Consider the following 25,598-nt stretch of genomic DNA (forward strand, 5'->3'; position numbering starts at 1 on the left):
GATTTTGTTCTACTGAAACTCATTACCAAAGTAACATTCATTAAGACGCCTCACCAAATCCAGAAACTTTGAGAGTACTGAGTATTCTCTCTCATACCTGATTAATTTTTACTTTATGCACATGTTTTAAGAGTATGGGTCTTCTGAACTGGTGACATCTCAAAGTCACCTGGCACATCAGTAGAAGTCTATAATGGGGCCAATGGCATATTTGTGTGTTCTGTGCACAAATGTTGTCAGCATTTTCCATGAAGTATGAAGAGAACAAAAGAAGGTGCGTCAGTTGTTTGTGTTACGCAACCAATGAGAGAGTAGAAGGCAGACTACTTGTTTCAAAGTAATGCATTTGGAAGGAAGGTCTAAACATTTCTGTAAACAAAGATTATAAATTTAATTGCTTTTTGTTTGAGTCACTGTTATTTAAACTGTGCTAGTATCTACAAACCAATGACAAAGTCACAGCCCATGATATACTCAAAAAAGCAGTGAAATACACAACTGATCTATGCGAGCACTCTGAGTTAAGTGGATCAATGTTTTTTAATTACATCATGGGAGGAGGTAGGTGGATCAATGTTTAATAATATATCAAACATGTGACCATTATTAATAAACACTGCTCCACCTACCTTCTCCCATGACTAAGTTCAAAACCACTATCCCACTTATGCAAAGTGGTGGCTATTGCTGCATTTCCAGAAGATTCCATTCACAAAAATCTATGAAACTCTATGAGCCATTTCACAACCACATTTGATAAATTTTCGTGTCTTTGCAATTAATTCAAGAGACATGCATCAACAGATTATTTTGCTGTGCAGAACTAAATTACTTAAATCAGTCCATTTTATAGCACTCTGTGACATAATCACAAAATATTTCTCTTTAAACTTGCTAATACATCAAGAAACAGTAACAAGACAATGATGTCAATTTTGGTGCTAGAAATACATCGCCCCAGTTCTTCATTATCACTGGTTCTGGCAAAGAATCATTTCACTCACTATGCAACAATGACAGGTTGCCAACCTAAGAGCAGAAGATTAGTAGCGCCGTGACTGTTGTTGGCCCTGATCTAGACTTTAACCTGGCATTCTGTTAGTCACTTGCAAAGGACAGTGATAAATAGTGAGGATAACTGTTATATGTTAACATCATCCACAGTTTTTATAAGTGTTAACAGATACTAGACTAATCTTAGTGAAACTTTTATAGAATCAACATATTTGGTGTCATTATACTGAGCATCCTATTCTCACTCACTGTACAACAAGAAGTTGTTAATAAGACATAATGTGCTGCATCAACTCCAATGCAGTCATGTACACCTCCCAACTAAATGTGGGTAGCTCTTGGAGCAGCCTTCACATTTATCATCATCGTCCTACATGAGCTCTTTCACTCTCATCTAGTGACTTTTCAGATTAAACCCCAATAAAAAGAGATATAAAAGTAGGGCAAACAACTGTAAGTGATGAGGTCATTAAAGAATCACTCTCATTTGTGGTGAGAGGCATTCAACATCACGGTCATCAGTGACCTGTCGAAAAGTCAGCATGTCAGTCCCCGCCAATTTAAGGATGAGACCTGGAAGTTCACAAAATTTCACACTGAAATCAATATCGGCAAGAATGGTGGGCAAATCTCCATCTAGACAGAGAGCTGCCCTGGTATCAGTATATACCAGTATATACAACACGTATTGCCAAAATATGCTGAACTTAAAAGTGGCACACCACAAACTTCACAGAATCATTGAGGGAAATGTGTTAGAGGACTATGTCCAATGCGCACCCTGGTAAGCAGGGCCTCCTCCTGCAGTGAGGCTGACATGAAGTCCGCCATGCCTGTGGGGGTCAATTTGAGTGACCAGTTTGTTTTATCATCTGCAACCATTTGTCTCCCAGTGATGCATGACATGTCTATCAGAAAATGAGATCATGGCGTGCAATGGGGCGGGACATTTACGGACAGCACCATTCTGACATACTTTCTTGGCTGCTTTGTTGGCCATGTCATTTCCCTGTATTCCGATGTGGCCAGGTACCCAGCAAAAGATCACCTATGTGCCATGATGCTGGAGCCACTGTAAGGAGTCATGGATGAGCTGAATCAGCTGATCTACTGGATACATTCAGTGAAGTGCTTGTAGTGCACTAAGCGAATTGGAACAGTCAAGAAACCTTGTACAGTGATGCCTGTGAATCTTCTCCAGTGCCATCAGAATGCCATATAACTCCTTGTCATAATTTGTATACTGTTCCAGAAGATGCACTTTGAAAACCCCATCAGGGAAAATGGCAGAACAGCCAAGGACATTTTGTTGCTGCGATCCATCTGTATAAACAAGGATGAAACTGTGGTATATACTTAAAATGGACGAAAACAAAAGTTGTGAAAAAATAATCTGAAGTCCATGTTTTCTTGTAATGCGTCAAGCTTAAAATCACTTTGGGCCTCTGAAGACACCAAAGTGACAATGCATTCCATCCCTGGCTGTGTATTTGGAAGTCTGATAGAGCCAGATCCCTGAGACAGTCAGTAGCATGTAATCCCAAATGGCTTGGTTGCAAGGTACAGACTCCTGAACAGTGGTTCAAAGGTGGGTTAGACCACTGCATTAAATGTCGATGATAGAGGTGATGCTGAGATTTTCAGTGCCTATCAAGCCAAAAGGGTACATTGCCGAATTCAGAGTAGTTGTTCACCAGCCTCTGTGGATTCTGAATTGGGCTGGTACGAAAGGTTCCAGTCAATATCCGACTGCCGCCATGGTGGACAGCATCAAACATCTTGAGGTAGGAAATACAAGCTGATCTGTAGATGACATTGCCATAATCTAAACGTGAGTGAACAAATGCCCTATAAAACTGCAGGAGGCGGAACCTGTCAGCTCCCCACGTCTTTTTCATTAAGGATTTTGAAATATTCAATGACTGGAAGCCCTCTGTTCACAGGTCTTTCAGGTGTGGAAGCCAAGTTAATTTTGAATCAAATAATAAACCCAAAATGCGCACAGTTGCTTGTAAACTTAAAAAAAATATTGTCTCTCATTGTGAGGACTTGTTGGTTAAAGCTTCGACAAGCACGGTTAAAACTGACACATGCAGTCTTCTCTGGTGAGAACTGTACCAGTTGTACTGGTCCGGGTATCCAGCCTGCTAAGGGTCAGCTACAGCTGTCTCATTGTTATTGTAAGAGAAGAAGAAGAGTAGAGAATTGCAAAGTCATTTGACAACACTCCTGATTGTGCAGGTTCAAATGGCTCTAAGCACTATGGGACTTAACATCTGAGGTAATCAGTCCCCTAGACTTAGAACTACTTAAACCTAACTAACCTCAGGACATCACACACATCCATGCCCAAGGCAGGCTTCAAACCTGCGACTGGAGCAGCAGCGCAGCTCCAGACTAAAGCACCTAGAAACAGCTCGGCCACAGAGGCCAGCTGATTGTGAAGGAAATGCCACTGAGAGCAATGGCGATTTGGGGCCTCCAAGTAGTGTCATATGCTTTTTTGAGCTCAAAAAACACAAACCAAATGGTTTCAGTGTAATAAGGACTCCTGTATCGCTGTGTCCAGTAGAATAAAGTTGTCAAGGCTGGAATGGTAGTGCCTGAAACTGCACCGGGAGCAGATCAGGTGGCCTTACGGTTCAAGCTGCCAGACGAGGCAGTAGTTGACCATGCATTCAAGAGCCTTATTGACACAACTGGTAAGGACTATACTCTGGTAACTGTTAGGGACACTACTGTCCTTGCCTGGTTTCCACAATGGAAATAATACTGCCTCCTTCCAAGTCATGGGGTAATGTGCACGAAACCAGATCAGATTGAAACAAGGAAGGAGCTGTCCTTCTGCTTCAGGGCACAGATGACTAAGAATGGCATAATGGGTATCATCAGGTCCTGGAGCAATGAGTGTGGCCGCAGACAGAGCTGATTCCAGTTCCCACATGGAGAACAAAAGGTGGTAGACTTCCTCACTATGCATGAATAAATGGGGCTTCATCATCTCTGTAGTCCTATAGAACACCTGAACAGCAGGAGCTTGTCTCAGTGACATAGTGACAGTAGAAAAAGTGTTCACTTAAAACCTGAGCTGTCTTCTGGCTCATCCACCAAGACCCCATTTACTTGACAAGGCTGTAAGGGGATGTGTACTGTCCTTCCCTGAAATCTGCCTTATTGATTCCCAAATCAAATGTTCAAATGTGCATGAAATCTTATGGGACTTAACTGCTAAGGTCATCAGTCCCTAAGCTTACACACTACTTAACCTAAATTATCCTCAGGACAAACACACACAACAATGCCTGAGGGACGACTCGAACCACCGCCGGGATCAGCCGCACAGTCCATGACTGCAGCACCTTAGACCGCTCGGCTATTGATTCCCAAACATGTGCAGTGTAAGTGGACTGATTAATGGAAGTCATGAATTCCCTCTTCCGTTCTTTTGTCACTCAACTCTAATGTGCTCTCACATATGAAGGAACGAAGGTTTTCTGTAATTTGAAGTTCCAAAGAGTTACCGTCTGGCGCTGATTGCCAATCGACAGTTACCATTTCAAGAAGGTACAGGCCATTGTCTAAAAAGATTACCAGACCGGGGACAGACTCTGCATCTCTCAAGTGATATGGGCCACTGTCTCCTATACACAATCCTTTTGTTCAAAAATAGCCTGTCAACAGTACTGCAACCAACTTGCCCTTCGTATCACCCATCTTCGTAGTCTCCTGTCAGCCACCGTCCAAGTCAGCAGACAAATCCACTCTGGGAACTGGTCACTACAATGTAAATCTGTAGCCACTTCCCACTGAACTGAGTCTGTAATAGCTGGAGAACAAAAACAAAGGTCAATGGTTGAAGACCCTGTAGCTGTGGAAAAGTATTTCATCTGACCTGAGTGACCTGAGTTCAGAAGGCAGATATTCTCAGAATGGAAGAGTCACTCGATCATCTGACCTCCGGAGCAAGCAGTAGCCGAGTCCCACAGCAGATTGTGTGCACTGAAGTGCTGACACCATGACGACTTCTCTGCAGTTTAATTACTCCCCCCCCCCCCCCCCCCCCCCAAGAGCCGGAGTCCATACCTTGTCAAAATTAAAACCATTATCTCTATTTATTAAATTATTAGCTAATCTAATCTCTATAGCTTCCTTGAAGACAGTTTCTAAAAAGAAAGAGATGGATGTTAAAATCTTCACATCACTGTAGTTCCTGAAATGACATGTTATCAATACAATGTTTGGCCACAGCAGACTTGTCTGGCTGTAATAAGTGTGTGTATCTTCAATGCTCCACACATATCTCTCACGAACAGTGCATGCCGTTTGACCTATGTATGACTTTTCACAATTTCTGCAAGGAATCTGATACACACCTGCTTTCCAAAGCTGTAAATCGTCCTTCACAGAGCCGAGTAAATCTGCAATCTTCGTGGGGGGCCGGAAGATCCCCTACACAATGTGTTTCTCAAGAATACGGCCTATCTTTGAGGAAAGAGCACCCACATAGGGCAAAAATGCACTAGACCTGAAGGAATTACTATCTTCTTCCCCATCACATACCTGCATTCTATGTTTTGCATTGAATGCTCTACGAATTTGCTGCAGAAAAAATCTATTCGATTTAAAAATGCTCTTGAGGCCGCACAGAATGGATGAATTACATTGATTTCTTGAGCATTTGAATTCCATCCATGCTAGCATCAAATTTACTATGGAAATAGAAAGAGACAGCTGCCTCCCCTTTTTGGATGTTGTTGTTCACCATACAGTTGATGGCACATTAGGAAATGCGGTATATCAGAAATCAACACACAAATCTATATCTTCATGCCAATAGCTGCCATCACCCTTCACAGACCATAGGTGTCCTTAAGACCTTAGTGCATAGGGTGCACTGTATATCCCATAAAGACAATTTACAAGAAGAGCTCACATACCTCAAGAGTATTTTTAAATCGAATGGGTTTTCTCCACAGCAAATTCATAGAGCATTCAATGCAAAACCTAGAATGCAGGTATGTGATGGGGAAGAAGGTAGTAATTCCTTCATATGTAGTGCAATTTTGCTCTATTTGGATGCTCTTTCCTCGAAGGTAGGCCGAATTCTCGAGAAACACTGTGTTAAGGTGATCTGGCCCTCCACGAAGATTGCAGATTTACTCGGCTCTGAGAAGGACGATTTACAGCTTCGTAAAGTGGGTGTGTATCAGATTCCTTGCAGAAATTGTGAGAAGTCGTACATAGGTCAAACGACATGCACCGTTCACGAGAGATGTGTGGAGCATCGAAGATACACACGCTTATTACAGCCAGACAAGTTAGCTGTGGCCAAACATTGTACTGATACAGGTCATTCCATGAATTACAGTGATGTGAAGATTTTAACATCCGCCTCTTCCTTTTGCGAAACTGTCTTCAAGGAAGCTATAGAGATTAGATTAGCTAATAATTTAATAAATAGAGATAATAGTTTTAATTTTGACAAAGCATGGAATACAGCTCTTGGGCATAATTAAACTGCAGAGAAGTCGTCATGGTGTCAGCACTGCTGATCATACAACGAGAAGCGAATCTAATGTCTGCACACCTTCGCCACAGGCGGCGCATGTGTTAGCGTATTTCTTTGGCACCGACCAGCATCTGTGACCCGCATGCGCAGTACCGCCGCGGTGGAGCATATAAGGCCGCACTTGGCACCTTGTCGTCAGTCTTGTGACGCACTCTAAGCATGGCCGGATGATACGCAGCTGAAATATCAGTGGAGGAAATTTTATTTGCATGGCTGCATGCCCGAAATTTAATGGACTATTCATTACGTCACGAGAAGTTGAAAATGCATACCCCTAAACTGCAAATCATTAATCATTCCACCATAACATGAGACCTGTCTTTGAATGGACACTCAAACTTACACTTTCAACAATACTGTTTCAAAGAAAAGCCAATATTACAATTTCTATTGACACTTGACGTTACCTGAGGCACCAGATGTGCAATCTTTATGTGCACTGACTAGAGCAACACATCAAAAAAATGGAAGTACTAATATCTTCACAAACACTAGCAAAAACTAAAAATTCAACTCCTTCAAGACTTGGCATTCGCTGTATGAGAACATCTACTACATACTTAACATCAGAATACATTTTGAATAAAAGGAACGAAGACAACAGTTTCCGTCAAGGTAATACCATGTATTAATAAAGCAATAGTAACATTTTTACTCCATACCTGGAAGTAACACTTCAGAGGGGTTGCATTCTGTTGTCCTTTTAGCAACGAATTTGTCTGGGGACTGTAGCTGAACATCACAGGAGGACTACCAGAATACAATCCTGCAAAAGGTTTCAGAACATATTTAATGACATAAGACAGTAAAAAACAGATTATATAGCACAATGTGTTTAGAAACAAGGGGGGGGGGGGGGGCGCAGTGGTGGCGCAATATATATGCCGGGAGACCCGATCACCAGGTGCATTACATGTTTTGTACTACACGCTATCTCAGTGTCTTCCACATCCAATGAGGCTGAAATGAAGGACTAACACACAACCCCAAACATAGTACATTACTAACCCTGAAGGCAATCTAATATCTAATGCAAGACTCTATGATCCAAAGACTGTGATGCTAACCCCCTAGATTCAGAGCTTCTGATAAGATATTAATGGGTAACATTGTCAGTGATTGGAAGATATTCAATATAGTTCCAAACTGTCACCCAATAAAGCACAAGTTAAGGGATTGGACCAACTTTGTGATTGGGTTCACGAATTCCTAGCAGATAGAATTCAAGATGATGTTCTTGATGGGGTAAAATTATTACAGGTGAAATAACATTTGAAGTATCCTGAGAGAATCATTTAATACTCACTATACGTATAAATCTGGAAATATCAGCAACTCAATTATGGAGTAAGGACTGTCAGCTGATCCTAAATATAAACAAATGTAACATTGGGCATAGATATGGAGGAAATCATCATCTGATTATCTGCCTTGAGACCATTCACTGAAAGCAGTAAGACTAAAATACACTGCTCTGCATAACTTTAAAGACGAGCTACATAACGTAACATAACATTAACGAGTCAATGGAAATGAGAAAGTGAGAGACCGAGATGCCAGAGATCTCCCAGTCATTTGCAGGAAGTTGGACATCACACAGTGCAAAATGGTGCTGGCCGTGTAACACGAGGCAGTTGAAGGAACACAAAAAGACAAAGTGAGTGAGAGTGGTGGTGGCGGCCATTACAACATTGCCTGCAGACAATGTATGGATGATTTCACATGGGGAAAAATCATTGGGAAACTGGATGAAATGTGATAATTGTAGCCCTGGAGCTTGGTATTGCTCACAGCATTGTCTCACATGCATGGGAAGCATTCCGAAAAAACAAGCACTGCTGACCAAATGAGAGGTCATAATCTACCATGGTCAATTATAGCAGCAGATGACCCATACACTGTGCAACATACACGAAGGGACTCGCATCAAACAGCGGGTACAATTACAACCACATTTAACAGGACTGTAAAGCACTCAATCTAATGCTCCACTGTGGCTAGATGACAACATGGGGATGGCCCCTCTCCCCAACGACCAATACATTTTGTGTGACTCAGCTTTGTTAGCTGCAACAGGCAGAATACGTGCTTTGTTGGTGCTACACATTTTAGCAATTTTGACTGAGATAAACTCACGCGCAGCGTTGTTCTTCGGCATGCCAGTGTATAAGTTGGCACAGAATATAAAAAGCCAATTTTGAAATTTTTCTTTGTGTGAGACTGCTTGTACAAGATTTGTGTACCCATTTGAAGTTCTATATTTGCATATTTTACTGTTCGCATCGCTTCTGCATAATCTTTTACTCATTGATATACTGCAACACTTTGAAGATTTGCGAGTGCCGTGATGAACTCTTACCATTATCATCAATTGTAGGCTTAGAGTTAATCATGCTCTTAAATTTTTTGAGACAGTATGCCTATCATCATTCAAAACAATCTTCCTCTAAGTTCAATGTATAAGTGCCTGGGTAATAGGTTATTTTGGACAATTTTCAGATGCTTACAAAACTATACTTTCATAAGTTACGGGTATAAGTGTTGTCAATACATAACATATTTCGTAGCAAATCAGTGTTTGTGGTTCATAGTTGCAGCCAGAGGATACATCACCCCTGAATTTCATTGTGTATCAATGCAAATAAAAGTGCATTTTTGAGAATTTCCTGAACCTACCATTGTCCTTTGCATAATCTATGAGTAATTTGCAGTAAAACATCATTTGTAATTTAATTAGTGTAGCAGATATTATAAGTAACATTGTGTTGCATATAGTTTTCGCTTAAAGGGGAGTAGCTCTATATATTATCTAAGTTTATCATAAATTAAATCTGTTTTTGAGTTTAATAAAAACTGTAATCAATTTCAAAACATTTTAGGAAACCAGAAATTTTCACCACAGATTTTTGTGTTGCCTTAACAGAAATCTCATTTTGTGTTTTTGCTTCAATTCATATAGGGAATTAGCAACTTTTTAAATCAACAGATTAAAAGATAATCAGTGGGATTAATTTAAAGTTATTTGTTTACTGTCCTGTAATACACTACACCAGCCAAAATGCAGCCCTACTATGAATACTGTTCTCGAACACAGGATGGGTTGATTGATGTTCATAAGCAGCTGGAAAATGCCCTGACTGCTGTCAAATGATTGGCATTTGCTATGAACCTGTGTGTTGGAAGAGCACCCAAGTGTCGTGTACCTGCAATACCTGTACCTGAGGTACCTCACGTACTATCCTGTCCTGCAGATAGTATAGGATCTGTCATTACTCATCCACTTGACTGCGAGCGGCATGTCAATGGTAAATCTAGACACCCTGTACAGGGTGGACGGGGATTAGTGTGGACTCAGAGTGCTGTAGCAATGTCTAACCAACAAGTTTGAAGTGATGTATTCCACTGAAACTGAGCCAGTGGGACTCACTTCACCTTCTTTTGGGGAAACGTGTTTTTTATCTCGTGTCAAGAGTAGGCAAATGCAAAAGGGTAGGGGTCAGTTCAAATGTACGGCGAAGGATGGTACACCTTAGGGAAATGGCAGCAAGGGACAGGAAAGGACACCAGGTGCACTCAATGTGTATGCCTGTGGGCCTCACTCAACATGTTGAAAAGGCTATTCCAACACCTATTGAGGGAACAGTACACAACCAACCGCAGACTGTGGCACACATTAGAACAAATCATACCCATTGTCTAGGCTCCGAGGTCATACTTGGGTATTTCCAGCAACTGGCAGAGAAGGTTGAGAAGACCAGCCTTGCACATGGAGTTTCAACAAAGCTCACAATTTGCAGCATTGCCCCTTGGATTTGGGTCAAGTGGAAGGACTGAACCAAAGACTTCAAAGGTTGTGTGAGAAGCTAGGCTGCAACTTCCTGAACTTGCGCCATAGGACTGAGAACTGACCCCTAGATGGGTCAGGTGTGCACTACATGCCAGAGACTGCTACTCAGGTAGCTGACTGTACGTGGTGTGCACACAAGGATTTTTTAGATTAGGCAACTCTCCCCCCCCCCCCCCCCCAAAAAATCCAGATAACAATAGCTGTAGGGAACCCAGAAGCATCAGTGTAAAATCAAAAGAAATGCCTCCCACATGTGAGAGTATTAAAACCACAATTGTTAACTGCTGAAGCATTCGCAACAAAGTGTCAAAGCTTGAAGCACCCCTGAAAAGCAGTGAAGCTCTCATAACACTATCTACAGAAATCTGGTTCAAGCCTAAAACAGATAGCAGTGACATTTTTTTGGGGAAAAATTGAGTGTACATCAAGAGGATATGCAAATGGGAAATTGTGGTGGTGGTGTATTTGTCACAGTAGACAAGAAACTCAAATCCACCGAGATAGAAATCGAAGCTGCATGTGAGATTCTCTGGACAAGACTCAGTATCAGAAGGGCATAAAATGATAACTGGATCCTTCTATTGCCCACCAGACTCATCTTCTGATGTAACCAAAAACTTAAGAGAAAACCTCTATTCATGTGTACACAATTTTTCCAATCATAGTGTAATCATCAGTGGAGACTTTGATCATTCAACATTTAATTGGGAAAATTACGTTTTTGTTAGTGGTGGGTGTGATAAAACATCCTGCGAAACATTAATAAATGCCTTCTCTGAAAGCTACCTCGAATGGATAGTTAGAAACCCCACTCATGACAGAAAACGTATTGGTCCTAAAGGCAACAAATAGACCAGACCTCTTTAGGATGTCTATATCAAAACTAGTATCAATGACCATGATGTGGCTGTGGCAACAATGATAACCAAATAACGAAGGACAACTAAAACACGCACACAGATATACAGGGTGTTTCAAAAAAGACCGGTATATTTGAAACGGCAATAAAAACTAAACGAGCAGTGATAGAAATACACCGTTTGTTGCAATATGCTTGGGATAACAGTACATTTTCAGGCAGACAAACTTTCAAAATTACAGTAGTTACAATTTTCAACAACAGATGGCGCTGCGGTCTGGGAAACTCTATAGTACGATATTTTCCACATATCCACCATGCGTAGCAATAATATGGCGTAGTCTCTGAATGAAATTACCCGAAACCTTTGACAACGTGTCTGGCGGAATGGCTTCACATGCAGATGAGATGTACTGCTTCAGCTGTTCAATTGTTTCTGGATTCTGGCGGTACACCTGGTCTTTCAAGTGTCCCCACAGAAAGAAGTCACAGGGGTTCATGTCTGGCGAATAGGGAGGCCAATCCACGGCGCCTCCTGTATGTTTCGGATAGCCCAAAGCAATCACACGATCATCGAAATATTCATTCAGGAAATTAAAGACGTCGGCCGTGCGATGTGGCCGGGCACCATCTTGCATAAACCACGACGTGTTCGCAGTGTCGTCTAAGGCAGTTTGTACCGCCACAAATTCACGAAGAATGTCCAGATAGCGTGATGCAGTAATCGTTTCGGATCTGAAAAATGGGCCAATGATTCCTTTGGAAGAAATGGCGGCCCAGACCAGTACTTTTTGAGGATGCAGGGACGATGGGACTGCAACATGGGGCTTTTCAGTTCCCCATATGCGCCAGTTCTGTTTATTGACGAAGCCGTCCAGGTAAAAATAAGCTTCGTCAGTAAACCAAATGCTGCCCACATGCATATCACCGTCATCAATCCTGTGCACTATATCGTTAGCGAATGTCTCTCGTGCAGCAATGGTAGCGGCGAGGGGTTGCCGTGTTTGAATTTTGTATGGATAGAGGTGTAAACTCTGGCGCATGAGATGATACATGGACGTTGGCGTCATTTGGACCGCAGCTGCTACACGGCGAACAGAAACCCGAGGCCGCTGTTGGATCACCTGCTGCACTAGCTGCGCGTTGCCCTCTGTGGTTGCCGTACGCGGTCGCCCTACCTTTCCAGCATGTTCATCCGTCACGTTCCCAGTCCGTTGAAATTTTTCAAACAGATCCTTTATTGTATCGCTTTTCGGTCCTTTGGTTACATTAAACCTCCGCTGAAAACTTCGTCTTGTTGCAACAACACTGTGTTCTAGGCGGTGGAATTCCAACACCAGAAAAATCCTCTGTTCTAAGGAATAAACCATGTTGTCTACAGCACACTTGCATGTTGTAAACAACACACGCTTACAGCAGAAAGACGACTTACAGAATGGCGCACCCACAGACTGCATTGTCTTCTATATCGTTCACATCACCTGCAGCGCCATCTGTTGTTGAAAATTGTAACTACTGTAATTTCGAAAGTTTGTTCGCCTGAAAATGTACTGTTGTCCCAAGCATATTGCAACAAACGGTGTATTTCTATCGCTGCTCATTTAGCTTTTATTGCCGTTTCAAATATACCGGTCATTTTTGAAACACCCTGTATATACGTCCGTAAACCTGCGTAACAAAATCAGTAGTTTCGTATCTCCATGAGGAACTTTAAACTTTCAACACAGGGCAGTAGCATGGATCAAGTTTAAAAGAATAGTTAACCATCCGCTGGATGCAAATACACCGAGTAGAAAAGCTCATAATGGGAGGGAACCTCCACAGTATACAGTCACTGTAAAGAAACTGAGATTAGTGGATAATAGGCATAAAACGAAGTGTAGGACTATAGATCTAGAGATGCTAAACGAATGCTCGTTTGTCAAGGGAGCAATATGTGATGCCCTTTAATGACTACAATAGCACAATACTGTCACATAACATTTCACAAAACCCAAAGAAATTCTGGTCATATGTGCAGACTCTTAGTGGCATCAAAGTTAGTTCCAGTCCTTAGCAAGTGAGACAGGAACTGAAAATGGAGGTAGCATGGCAAAAACTGAAATGCTTAAATCTATTTTCGAATGTTACTTTACAAAGTGTGTGTCAGTGGTGATGAGAAACAACTGAAATAGTTACAACTGAACAAAGCTCCAGGGCCCAATGGAATCACTATCGGATTCTATACTGAATTTGCAGGTGAGTTAGCTCCTCTTCTAACAGTAATCTTAGATCCCTTCAATAAAAAGACCATTCCCAGTTCCTGAAAAAAAGGCACAGGTCACATCCGTCAAAGAGAAGGGTAGTAGAAATGATCCACAAAACTGCCATCCAATATTTTTGACATTGATTAGTTGTAGAATCTTAGAATATATTCTGAGGTTTCATGGACAATATGACTTCCTCAATGCCAACCACCATAGATTCTAAAAACAGCTATCATGTGAAACTCAATGCGTAATTTTCTCATGATATACTGAAAGCTTTGGATCAAAGGAGTCAGGTAGATGCAATATTTCTTGATTTCTGAAAAGCATTTTACTCAGTACAACACCAACACTTATTGTCAAAAGTGCAACAATATGGGGTATCAACTGGAATTTGTGACTGGATTGAGAACTTCTTGGTAGTGAAGACGCAACATGTTATCATGGATGGAGAGTCATTGTCAGATGTAGAAGTAACTCAAGGTGTGCCTCAGGGAAGTGTCTTGGACCCCTTGCTGTTCATGTTGTATGTCAATGACCTTGCAGACAATATTATCGATAACATCAGACTTTTTCCAGATGTCACAGTTATCTATAGTAAAGTACTACCTGAAAGAAGCTGCATAAATATTCAGTCAGATCTGAATAAGATTTAAATGTGGTGCAGTGATTGGCAACTGGCTTTAAATGTTCAGGAATGTAAAATTTTGCACTTCACACACTAAAAAAGAAAACACACGTAGTGTCCTGAAGCTATAATATCAATGAGTCACTGCTGGAATCGGCCAACTCATACAAATACCTGGTTGTAACACTTTGTAGGCATATGAAATGGAACATAGGCTCAGTCGTGGGTAAAGCATGCAGTACACTTCAGTTTATCGGTATAATACTGAAGAAGTGCAATCAGTCTAAAAAGGAGACTGCTTACAAATCAGTCGTGTGGCTAGTTCTAGATTATTGCTCAAGAGCATGGGACCCATTCAAGATAAGACTAACAGGGGATACCGAATGCATACAGAGAGGGACAACACAAATGGTCACAGGTTTGTTTGATCCATGGGAGAGTGTCACAGAGAGACACTGAAGGAACTAATCTGGTGGACTCTTAAGGATAGAAGTAAATTATCGCAAGAAAGCTTCAAGAACCAGCATTAATGATTATTCAAGGAATGTATTACAACCCCCTATGTATTGCTCACATGGGGATCATGAGAATCAGATTAGAATAATTACTGCACCCACAGAGGTATTCAAACTGCCATTCTTCCCGCACTCCATATGTGGATGGAATGAGAAGCAGCCCTAATAATTGGTACAATGGGACGTACCCTCTGCCATGCACTTCATGTTGGTTTGCGGAGTGTAGATGAAGATGTATTCGGCTGACAACAGCACATTCTTTTGCGTTGGTGCGAAGAGTAGAGGGACTGGTTCATGGAGGAGTGCTGTTGCATGCTCTTCTCAAATAAGAGCATATTCTGGAGTAGTGATTCTGCTTGTAGCCTCACATGGTGACATGTGGGAAAATTTAATGCACCCAGGAACAATGTCAAACATCATTTCAGCAGTCCAGATGTCATGGTGTGGGGAGGCACAATTCTGCATGGACATAACTGACCTCCAAATCTCTGAACACAATACACTCATTATTCAACATTATTTTGACTGTAATCCTTCTCCATGTACATTTTTTCAGGGGTGCATTCAGCCCTGACTTATTTTTCTTATGGATGACGTGTGACTGCATCAAACACTGCAGGAAAAAAAGAAGCTCAAGTAAGAGGATATTTGATGAATGGACCGGCTTGGCGATTCCTGTGACGAATCTCATTGAGTACTTCTGGGATGCAGTAGACTTACTGCAGCATTTCAATGACCACCCAGCAGTTGACCCCTTGAGTGAGGGAATCCAGCACCCAACTACAAGAAGTCCTCACCACCCTTGCGGCCAGCAGAGGAGAGCCACCACCATCCACGGTGATCACATAACCCATGAAGCATCATGTCCCACCTTTTGTAATGTCCAAGGAACTATCACAAACTGTGGTAATTTCAGTGTAATTATTGCCTTTGAATAAGTGTCTTTTGTGTTCGTCACATTATATATTACTTGCAGTTTACTTCGGTACTATATTCCAGCAGTTCTTTCAATGCTTGGTCCAAGTTTCATTAAGCTATGTTACTTGGCACTGCCACATCATGCAGAAGTTGCTTTTGCCCTTAAGATTTGCACACCTGTATCAAGAAGTATGCATTTTGAGCAACATGAAGTGAAAGCAGGGTTGCCACTAGTTTCGCTAAGTGAAATTCTCTGATATTTCCTTGATTTCCAGACAAGTTTTAGCATTTTTCCCTGACAAAATTTGAGATCTCAAGGGTAAGTAAGGACATAAATTGATAAAAAATGCAGTCTTCTATAGTTCTCCCCCGTGTGAGCAAAAATCTTAAGTAGTAATATCAAAATCTTTTGTAATGAACTGTTTTTAGATGGAGAAAGCAAGCGAAATGGTATGTGTGTTCCATTAAGACAACTGATATTTTGTTTCAATAAAATGAAACACATTTGATGAGAAAAATATGCATTTCCTTGGAGTTGCAAGCCACATTTAAAATACCTTCACTGATTTCAGAAATCATCTGAGCAGATAAAAGTAGGCCTCTTTAAAGAAGTGTGTAAGGCAGGGAAGAGTTGTGTAAAACAACCCTATAGGTGAACACCAATACAATGTTGGTTCTACTACGTTCGTTATTGTCGGTTTTTTACCCACCCTGTTATGTCTATTATTTTACAGGTACTGTGAGATTTTTCTTGAAAGAACTATACGAGAACATAGCGTACAAACCGCCAGCGATTGCCACAATTTTCTGCTTATCGTCCCTACTTTATAATATATAAATTATTTTCTAAGTGCCAAAATTTACTATAATAAATAAAATGTCTATAAAATGCCGCACTGTACAATGTACTTGCGGTGAGACCGTCACAATTCCTGAAATCCATCGCCTGTGGCCTCTGGCCTGCTGAGGAGCACTGCAGTCGTGGGTCCTTAGATAAACTGTGAAAATCTACTGCATTATGCCACACATAAACAGACCCAGCCTGCGAGCAGATTGCTGAGACCAGATCCGACAGGCAGGGTTTGAACATTTGTGGCCCACTGTGAAAGTCCACTCATGTGATCAGCTAGTCACGTCAATAGACACCATGTTGATGAAATGAGACCACAGTGATCAATCCCAGCAACAGGTAACTTGCATAAATACTCTGAGAACCAATACTTATGAGGATAGGTAGCAACTCACTGTAAAGATGATCACTGAACCACAGACATGCGCATAGGAAAGACAATCACACTCTCACAACTAAATTTTGGGTCACAGCCTTTGCCAGAAAATGAGAGAGAGCGTTCTCCACATGTACCTTTTGTGCATAGGTGAAAGAGAGGAAGGAGTAGAGAATTATTCTAGCATTTAAAGTACTCTCGTGTATATAGTATAGACGTAGAGCAGATATTATCCACAATTACAGACTACATACACCACAATAGGTCAGAGGCAAGCAAACTTAATCGACTGATAATGGATCATTTGCCATTAAATACATCATCCACTGCTCATTAGGGCAGAAATGTCAAATCATTGAAGTAAAGAAAGAAAAAATACCTCTTAAACTTTATACAAAATAATTTCATCGTGTGATTAAAACATTTTCCTTCAACAACAAAACTACAACAGTATAACCTGCTGTGCAAGTCCAGCATGTCCCAAACTAAAAACAACAAAAAGTAATGAGGTCTGATTCAACAAACTAGACCCTGTTTTAAGAGGAGATGAATTATTTGTGTGTTGGACATCCATGGACTATGTCACCTGTCTAATATTCTTCAACAAGGGGGTATCTCTGTGGTGTAGTTAGTTTCATTTAAAATTTAATGTGTTCTATGGATAATGTTTCAATTAATAAGGGTATTTGTAAGTCCTGATATTCTGAAATAAGTCCAAAATGATGATGTCCCTGTTCACAAAGTCATATTTGATCAGGTGCAGTCTGGATAACGAGAATGAACTCACCAGACTTACTATTCATTACACTAATTTAAAATGGAGTGTCTAGTCCTACAGTGGAACAGCTGCTATAACTTCTCCTATATAAATTGTGACACAGTCCGAGATCCATCACACTTTTAAAACAAGCCAATGCTGCATTAATAACATCCATTTTAGTGTTTACATTACTTTGTTAGCCACTTGCAATTAATAAAATGAACACCATACTCAGCTGATTGTGTAGTTTAAGGGGTGGGCTCTCTTGTCCCAAAACATGCTAGAGCACAAACAGCAAATTCACACTAAGATCTTTCAGGATGTATCAGATTTATCAATAAAAATTAATAAATTTATTTATTTACCACTTTCTAAAGTTGCTTCCTTTACCAATGTTTTCGTGACAGCACTGGTATCATTTGGTATTTTCTCAATAAATGTTTTCACACGGACTTGCATTTCCTCACTAAGCCTGCAGCACAGAGCATTTTGTATCCAGTCCGAAGCACTACTTCTCATCGTGCAGTAAAATAAAATTAAAGACAGTAAACACAAAAGTTCCTCACAGTCTTCATCACTCATGACACGATACAGTTCAGAGTCCAAATAATAGCTTGGGAAATGTTCTGCAAAAAGAAATAAAGTCAGAATTTATTACTCATTGTTTTCCAACATTTACATGACCATAAAGTAGCACAATTACCTTTAATAAACGATGTTAAGCCTTCCATTACGTCAGTGTCAAAAACTTCAGCTTCTTTCCATGTCACATCATCTGAACTGGAACTAAAACCAAACACACACACAAAGAAGAAATAATTTAATGACATTCACAATGTATACAAACATTTTCTGCATCTTAAGCAGTGGCATTACGGGTGATGTAAGATGCCTGGGTATTTATAAGTTGGGACAAATGTGCAGGTATTTATGCATTTCAAAGTTTAATTGATAAGTGACACATTAAAAAAATTAAGCTGATATTTTTTATTGGGAAAGGTGTTTAGCAACACTACTACTTTAGTGGTTGGGTAAACAAGTTGAAATAGCTGCTTGACAGTTAGAGGAAGGGAAGAATTGTTATGAGAAATTGGACCGTAAACATAACTTTTCACATCTCTAATGAGGTCCATTCTTAGGGCAGTACATAAGGAAAGAAGAAAAACAATAATCAAGTTTAAAAGTAATTTTCAACATAGAATATAGTTTATATTAAGTAGCTGACCTGTAGGTAGGATTTTTACTTATACTTTGTACTGCAAAAAAATTAAAAGACTGTTCGCAGTCAGTTCCATGATCTTTATAAGTTGAAGGAGAATCAAGGAGTTCAGGCTCTACCTCAGATTCCCCGGAATCTGATTCCTCACTGACTACTGGGTTGCTTTCCATTTTGTCTCTGCTTGGATTGTTCAGTGTGGATTTTTCCTTGGTATCAGATGGATTAGATCATGTCCCTGCTCCATTCATCGACTTCCAGTTATGGGAGAGGTAGGATAGTTTTGCAGCTCTCTGATGAATGTTACACATAGTTTTAAGTGTAAACATTTACCAACTTTTAATATCAGGAGTATCATCTCAACCCTTATTTTAATTGGTAAATTACACATTCTAGCAGCAAAAACTTTAGAAAGTACTCTCTTTATAAATGCCCAGATTTTGGGCATTTAAAACAGCTTTCGACAAATCCCCAATCACGAATTTTTGCAAAGACATCGTCACTACTGCTGTGGAGGCTGAGTTTGTGAAACGGCTTTTGATGCAGTACACCACCAAGACGATTTCTCCCTGCCACTATTACACAGCTATGCCCCAGAGTCAGCTAACAGGATAGGAGAATGAAGATTCTACAACACTCCAACAAATTAGAAGCAAAGTCACACATATGAGTTAAAGGGGTTACTTATCTTTGTGACTAGTTGAAGAGCGAAGTCTGCAACACTGCATGTAATATAACAAAAAATGCCCTCAATGACTAAGTGCAAATAATTGTAGGTAAACTTCGCAGTACATAGCAAATGCAATTTACAACAACTGTCTGTTCACTTCTAAGAGTGCACTAAACGACGTTCCCCGCCCAAGTCAGCCCTGGACAATGATCTATAACCAAGTGGGCAAGAGCTGCTCTTCAATCTTCAAGGAGGCCTCCGTCCGTTGTTGCCCAGTCACTGGTGGATTGTACTCAGTTGGCAATTGGCCGAAGTGAAGTCACTTTCTTCATCCTCAGCGCCACCAGTGGCGATGGTGGAACTCGTGCAAGTGGCGAGTCTATAGCACTGGCACCAGCTTGCATCTTTGCCTCTGTGATGCTTTTGCCCTGGCTGTGACTTGTTTGGATGACACAGCAGTAAATGTCGTGCCCACTGGGAATTTATCCACCCCACATGACTGTATAAGATTCCCTCATGCTCAAAATTGTATCAATTGATATATAATTCTCAAATTTTCTACAGCTGTCTGCTGGTCCACCAGGCCAGTCTAGGTGCAACAGGCTGCCTTAGTGTTCATTAAACAAGGAACATCTGCATGCAGCCCTGTGAACACAACTGTTGTCACCTTGGGAGACAGCAGCGTCTGCACCATATCCATCGTGGAAATAAATGGCAACACTTCACCACCAATAATGCTGAAACAGTAATCACAGTTTATGTTGACAGTAACCCATCTGAGTGAGACCAAGTGATGGTGTGGAAACCACCTCCAAAAACTATCACAGAATCACCTAGAACCTGAGTTACACCCAACCACAGATTGCAGGGCAGAATACTGCATAGAGCCATATGTACACTGAGGTATGATTTGGAAAGAGGTACAACCATAAATCACTGGACTGTACTACATGTCTCCAGTCAGATGTAGGTGGTTTCTGTGTTTGACTCATTCAAGATGTGCAGCTTAATGTGCCAATCTAGTCTGTAATAGCCTTCAGTGAGCTACCAAGCTTCAAATGCCCATGCATACTGTTCCCTTCAGTGTTCATTTGGAAACTGGTTGACATGGACCTGCAGTCACTGGCAGGAGCAGTTTTAATCAGGTCTAAAACCTACTGTCAATGACAAGATTTCGCACTGACCTCTTGTCCCTGTCAGGCTGTGTTCACACTGCACATCAGGCTGAGATAGGCCAGAATACCAAACATAGTTTTTTAGATTGTGGCGTTCACAGTGACAGCCTAACCAGGACGGCACTATAGTCTGCCGTCATTAAGAACATTTAATATTTATTGCACAAACTAGTGTAACTACGCATGGGCTTCTTCAGTAAACACATCACCACCATCTCATTTGTTTTATAAGGGAGTTTTAGTGTTCATATTAACTTATTGTTTCCCTTTCAACAAAAGCTGCCTGACAAAATTACTTAGCTCCTGCTTTTTATTTTTTAAGCATTTGAATGGTTTCTGCCTGAAGTCATCTTATTAACTTTTTTAAGCACCAGTGTTTTTGCCTGAAACCACCGATGCTGTTGCACAACAGAGACATCTTGTGGTATACTGAGGTACTTCTACGAATGTAGTGTGTTGTAGCAGTACTTACAGTTTTCAATGTGACAGTCGACATGGTGATCATGCTACACATGATTCTAGGAGATTGTACCAGGCTTAAAAAAAAAGTGTCTGTACTAATATCACTGACAGTGGTGAAAGTAAGTGTATCTAAAGTTATTGTTAACATATATTTGAGTCTGTACTACTGCTTTTGTGAGTAGCTTCAAAATGAAACCACTGGGGCAGTAAGGTAGTTTTGATACAAAATTCAGTTAAATTTTATGCCATTTTGGTTGTTATTTAGGACTATAATTTGCTTTAGATGTTATGAATTTATGGTAGTTTCAAGACATGGAATTTTGTCTTGGAAAACTGTTAATTTACTTTCAAATGTGTCACATGAAATGATGGGTAGTTTGCCACTGGATGTTTCTGCTTCCTTCCTCAGTAGTCCCCATTCGTTTATTACATCAAATGTAAATTCAACAAATCATCTTCGTCTAGAGGTCATATAGTTTAACAGATACCCTGTAGCCCCAACATCTGAAGAAAATGTCTCCTAGGCATAGTCCATGTCAAGTCAGGCAGGCTAGGAAAAAATCTTACCTTTATAGTCTCTGATATTATTGAATTTAGCTTGCGTTAAAATGAAGGACCAAGTAAGGGACACATGTCGCTTTGTTTTCTCCAAAAAATTTCTGCTCTGAGATACAGCTCTCCAAAGATGACACTGTGCATATCATTTTGAAGATGCGAATTTTGGAAAAGAATTTAAAATGTTGTATTCCTGGAATAGTTCTAGATATTTTGTTGGGTTTTCTTTATTTCAAAGATAACTGCTTTATGATTACAAAGAAATACTCCATTTCGACTTATCTATCAAAGTTCTTTTACTACGGAAATAACTTGGTCCAGTTATTTCACTATTTCTTTAGGCGCATAATCCATATCACTTCAGGCAGGTAGGTTACCTTCATAGTCTAAGAAACATGTTCACCCCCCCCCCCCCTTTTCAAAAAATTCCTGCCTCGAGATACAGGCCTCCAAAGAGGACACTTCGAACACCATTTTGAAGATGCAAATTTCGGAAAAATCTTTAAAATCTTTTATTTCTGTAACAGTTCTAGATATTTTGTTAGTTTTTTTTTATTTGAAACATAATTTCTTTATGATTACAATGGTATCCTCTGTTTGGTCATCTGTCAAAGTTCTTTTACTGTCGCCTTATGATTTTTTTTTTTTTTTTTTTTTTTCAAAATAGCCTATCCAGAAAAGTTAGATTTTTTTTCTGTTGATTAGTAGCCTACCCTGTAGTACTATATTATCTGTAAAGGAGAGCTTCCACCATTAAGTTGGACAGGTTTTATTTTTAAAAAAAAAACCTTTTTTTTAACTTTCAAGGGTAATGTATGCCTTCACTGAAGTTGTTTCTTACTAATTTCTTTGTTACAATGTTTATTTCTATTGTCTTTGTTGCAGGTATTTCTTACACGTTGTTGTAGTTTCTTGCCAGTTTATTTGTCGTGGTTGTTCATTGCAGGTTTCTGCATTGTAGTTCTTCAAAGTGCTAATTTGTTTGCTGAAGAGGCTTGTAAGGAACCTGAGACCATCCAGTGAGTTCTGAATTTTTGTGGGGAATTTTCCAGCTGCAGTGTGTTTTGTGAAAAGGATTGTTTGAAATGTGTTCTGACTGGAGCCACAGGAGAGTGAAGTGTGTTGACTATTTGCATACCCATAAAAGAGTGACATCTAAGAAAGAAAGAAAGAAAGAAAGGGAAAAAAAGAAGACTTTGTTCAGGAAGAGAATAGGTGTTCTCAATTGAAGACTGTTTCAAAGAGAAGATGTTTCCAGTGACAACTTTTTGTGTTCTAAATGTTGTGACAGAATAACAACAATGATAGTATCTGAACAAAGTGAAGCCTCCCATGGTGCAGATGCAGATTTGGCATCAATAGAGAAAGAATTAAATACCGTAAATCAGTCAACTACAGACGTGGGTGTTAGTCCTGTTAAGAAAGCGTGGTCAGTGAAGTCGAGTCATAGCACTATGCATCAAGAAAGCGCAGAGAAATTACTAAAGCTGTGGATGAATACACTACAGCAAAACTGACCTCTCTCTTCAAAGTAGAAATTCCATCTTCAGAAGAAAATGAACCAAAGCACTCTTGTGCCTCTTGCCAGGAATTTTTCACAAATATCAATTCAGCTGTTGAATATTGTGCATCCTACAGTGAAAAGGTGCAAGTTTTAACTATTACTCCAGAGACATTTTCAAACAAAACAATTTTGAACCATGTTCCATCAGTATGAAAATATATGGTAGACAAATAAAGAAATGTGAGGTCTGTAAAAGGAGCTTTTGGAAGACCAGATCCTTATTATGGTCAAGTTCAGATAGTGCAGTCATTTTATCTGAAAGATAAATGGGACTGTTCTCACCAGAGTGCCAACAAAAAAGACTGTAACAGTTGAAGCTCAAAAAGTTATGAAAGTGAAGAGGTACATGACTCACAGCATTAAAGAAACTTTTGCAATTTATAAAAGCAACTATACAATTTCACACATTGGAAGATCAAAACTTTATGCACTATGACCTATATGGTTAGTTCCACACCCAGTTGGATATGTCTTTATGTGTGTACTGCGTGAATTTTGAACTTTGTGTGGTAACTTTGAAGAACTTCACTGCAGCATGTGACATATGACAACTTGGTTGGGCATGTGAAGTCATTAGCAGTCCATGAAATCTTACACATCCAGAGCCCTCATTCTTTTGTCGAAAGAGGAAATTGAAGAATTCCGTGATAATAAAAAGAAGAATGATCCAAACAAAATACTCCTGTGAAAGAAATTCAGCAGACACATTTTTGGACTCAAAGAGATGGGTGAACTCATATTGCACGCACTTTAAAGAGCAAGAAAGAATAAATTTCATTCGTTTAGCCAACACCTCAGAAACAGCAGAATAATATTCAGATTCACAACCTGAGATGGGGATGTTTGTGGCGTGTGTGTATGACAGAGTGGTGGATTGCAGAGATTATAGACACCAGTTACGAGTTAAATGAAATTGTAATGAACTTCATGCTACCACATGGTCCAGCTGTTGGATAAGGTTTTCAGCTGAAGGACAGCAACAACACCATCAGTGATCACTTCATGTTCACAATGTTTTGAGGATTCTAAGTGCTCCAGTTCCTATTGGTTCAACAGGAAGGCATCACTTCATATCAAAGGAAGATACTGAAGTTGTGGAACACATTTTTAGTTCATTGACTGGCTAATTTCATTACAAAACAGAGTGTTGTATAAATTGAAACCTTTGGACCTTTCACATACATTTTGAAACCATGCTCGAAAAATGAGTCTCTTACTCATCTTTCAAAACTAAAATGGTGTTAAATAAGGCTGTGTTTTGACTTATGAGCCTGTTACGTCATAATAAAAGAGGTTTAATGTATGGAAAAAAATTTCAAAAGCGGAAGCTCTCCTTTACAGGGAACGTAGGGAAATACGGAAGCGTCTGATCCCACCCGTCTGATTTGACCCATGACATCACAAATATGGCGGAAACGCCCATAAACCATGATTTTCATATGGCACGTATAAAGTCGTTACGTACACATTATAAACACGAAAACACTTCGAAAAACAAACACACACACACACACACACACACACGTTCCACAAAAAGCCTAATGACACTAACGGGACAAGTGCGGGAAATTGTGGGTTTTTGGGTGGGGACAATCTAAACATAAACAAATTTAGACACTCACCCCCATACAAAACCACGCAAAACGATGGAAAAAAAAGAAGAAACGACAACAAAAAACTCCCCAAGTTCCACTAAACACAATATCATCTGGAATCCGACACTTCCCTTGACCTATATAGCTCAACAGCAGCTCCCGATCCCACAAATTAGGATCGAAAACTTCCCCTAACCTATATAGCTCAACGGAAACTCCCGATCCCATAAACTGGAATCGAACACCTCCCCTAACCTATATCGCTCAACAGCAGCTCCTGATCCCGTAAATTGGGATCAAACACTTCCCAAACAGATGTAAAAACTTTATCAGCCTCAACGCGGTATTTCTCATCATTTCTCGCAGACGCGCGCTATTAATTTTATCCTTCATATTCATTCCTCAAGAAAAACAACAACCGATTAATTTCCTCAAATTACCACACGACCTACAGCGAACAAAACTAAATTAACCTCCACACAAAATCACTAAATCGTTAACTCACTGAAACGAATTCCACTACAAACACAGCCAACATTCGAACAATTCTGTATAATGAGCGAGACCAAATTGAGCCCATTACACCACACAAAAGAAAGCTCTGAACATACCACTAGAGCGCACACACCACAACACCCTTACGTCACGGGTCAAATCCAACGGGTGGGATCGGACGCTTCTGTCGACCCGAATGTAGGACTATATGGTATTAATAAACAGAAAGGAGGGGCAGGGAGGGGGGGGGGGGAATTAAAATTTTATGGATTGGCCTTTTTTGA

The 25,598-nt window shown here is 40.2% G+C and overlaps 1 protein-coding gene across 2 annotated transcripts in view; it reads right to left on the reverse strand.

Annotated features, from left to right (window-relative positions):
* Positions 1-25,598, reverse strand: part of LOC126483770 (rootletin-like) — a 250,250-nt gene that overhangs the window by 219,990 nt on the left and 4,662 nt on the right. For both annotated transcript variants that reach the window (XM_050106920.1, XM_050106919.1), the window contains exons 3-5: positions 18,286-18,368; positions 17,948-18,208; positions 7,246-7,349 (exon numbers count right to left, since the gene is read on the reverse strand). In XM_050106920.1, coding sequence (XP_049962877.1) covers positions 7,246-7,349; positions 17,948-18,208; positions 18,286-18,368 — 448 coding nt within the window. The remainder of the gene's footprint in view (positions 1-7,245; positions 7,350-17,947; positions 18,209-18,285; positions 18,369-25,598) is intronic.

The sequence above is a fragment of the Schistocerca serialis genome, chromosome 6 (assembly GCF_023864345.2).
Source record: "Schistocerca serialis cubense isolate TAMUIC-IGC-003099 chromosome 6, iqSchSeri2.2, whole genome shotgun sequence".
NCBI lineage: Eukaryota > Metazoa > Arthropoda > Insecta > Orthoptera > Acrididae > Schistocerca > Schistocerca serialis.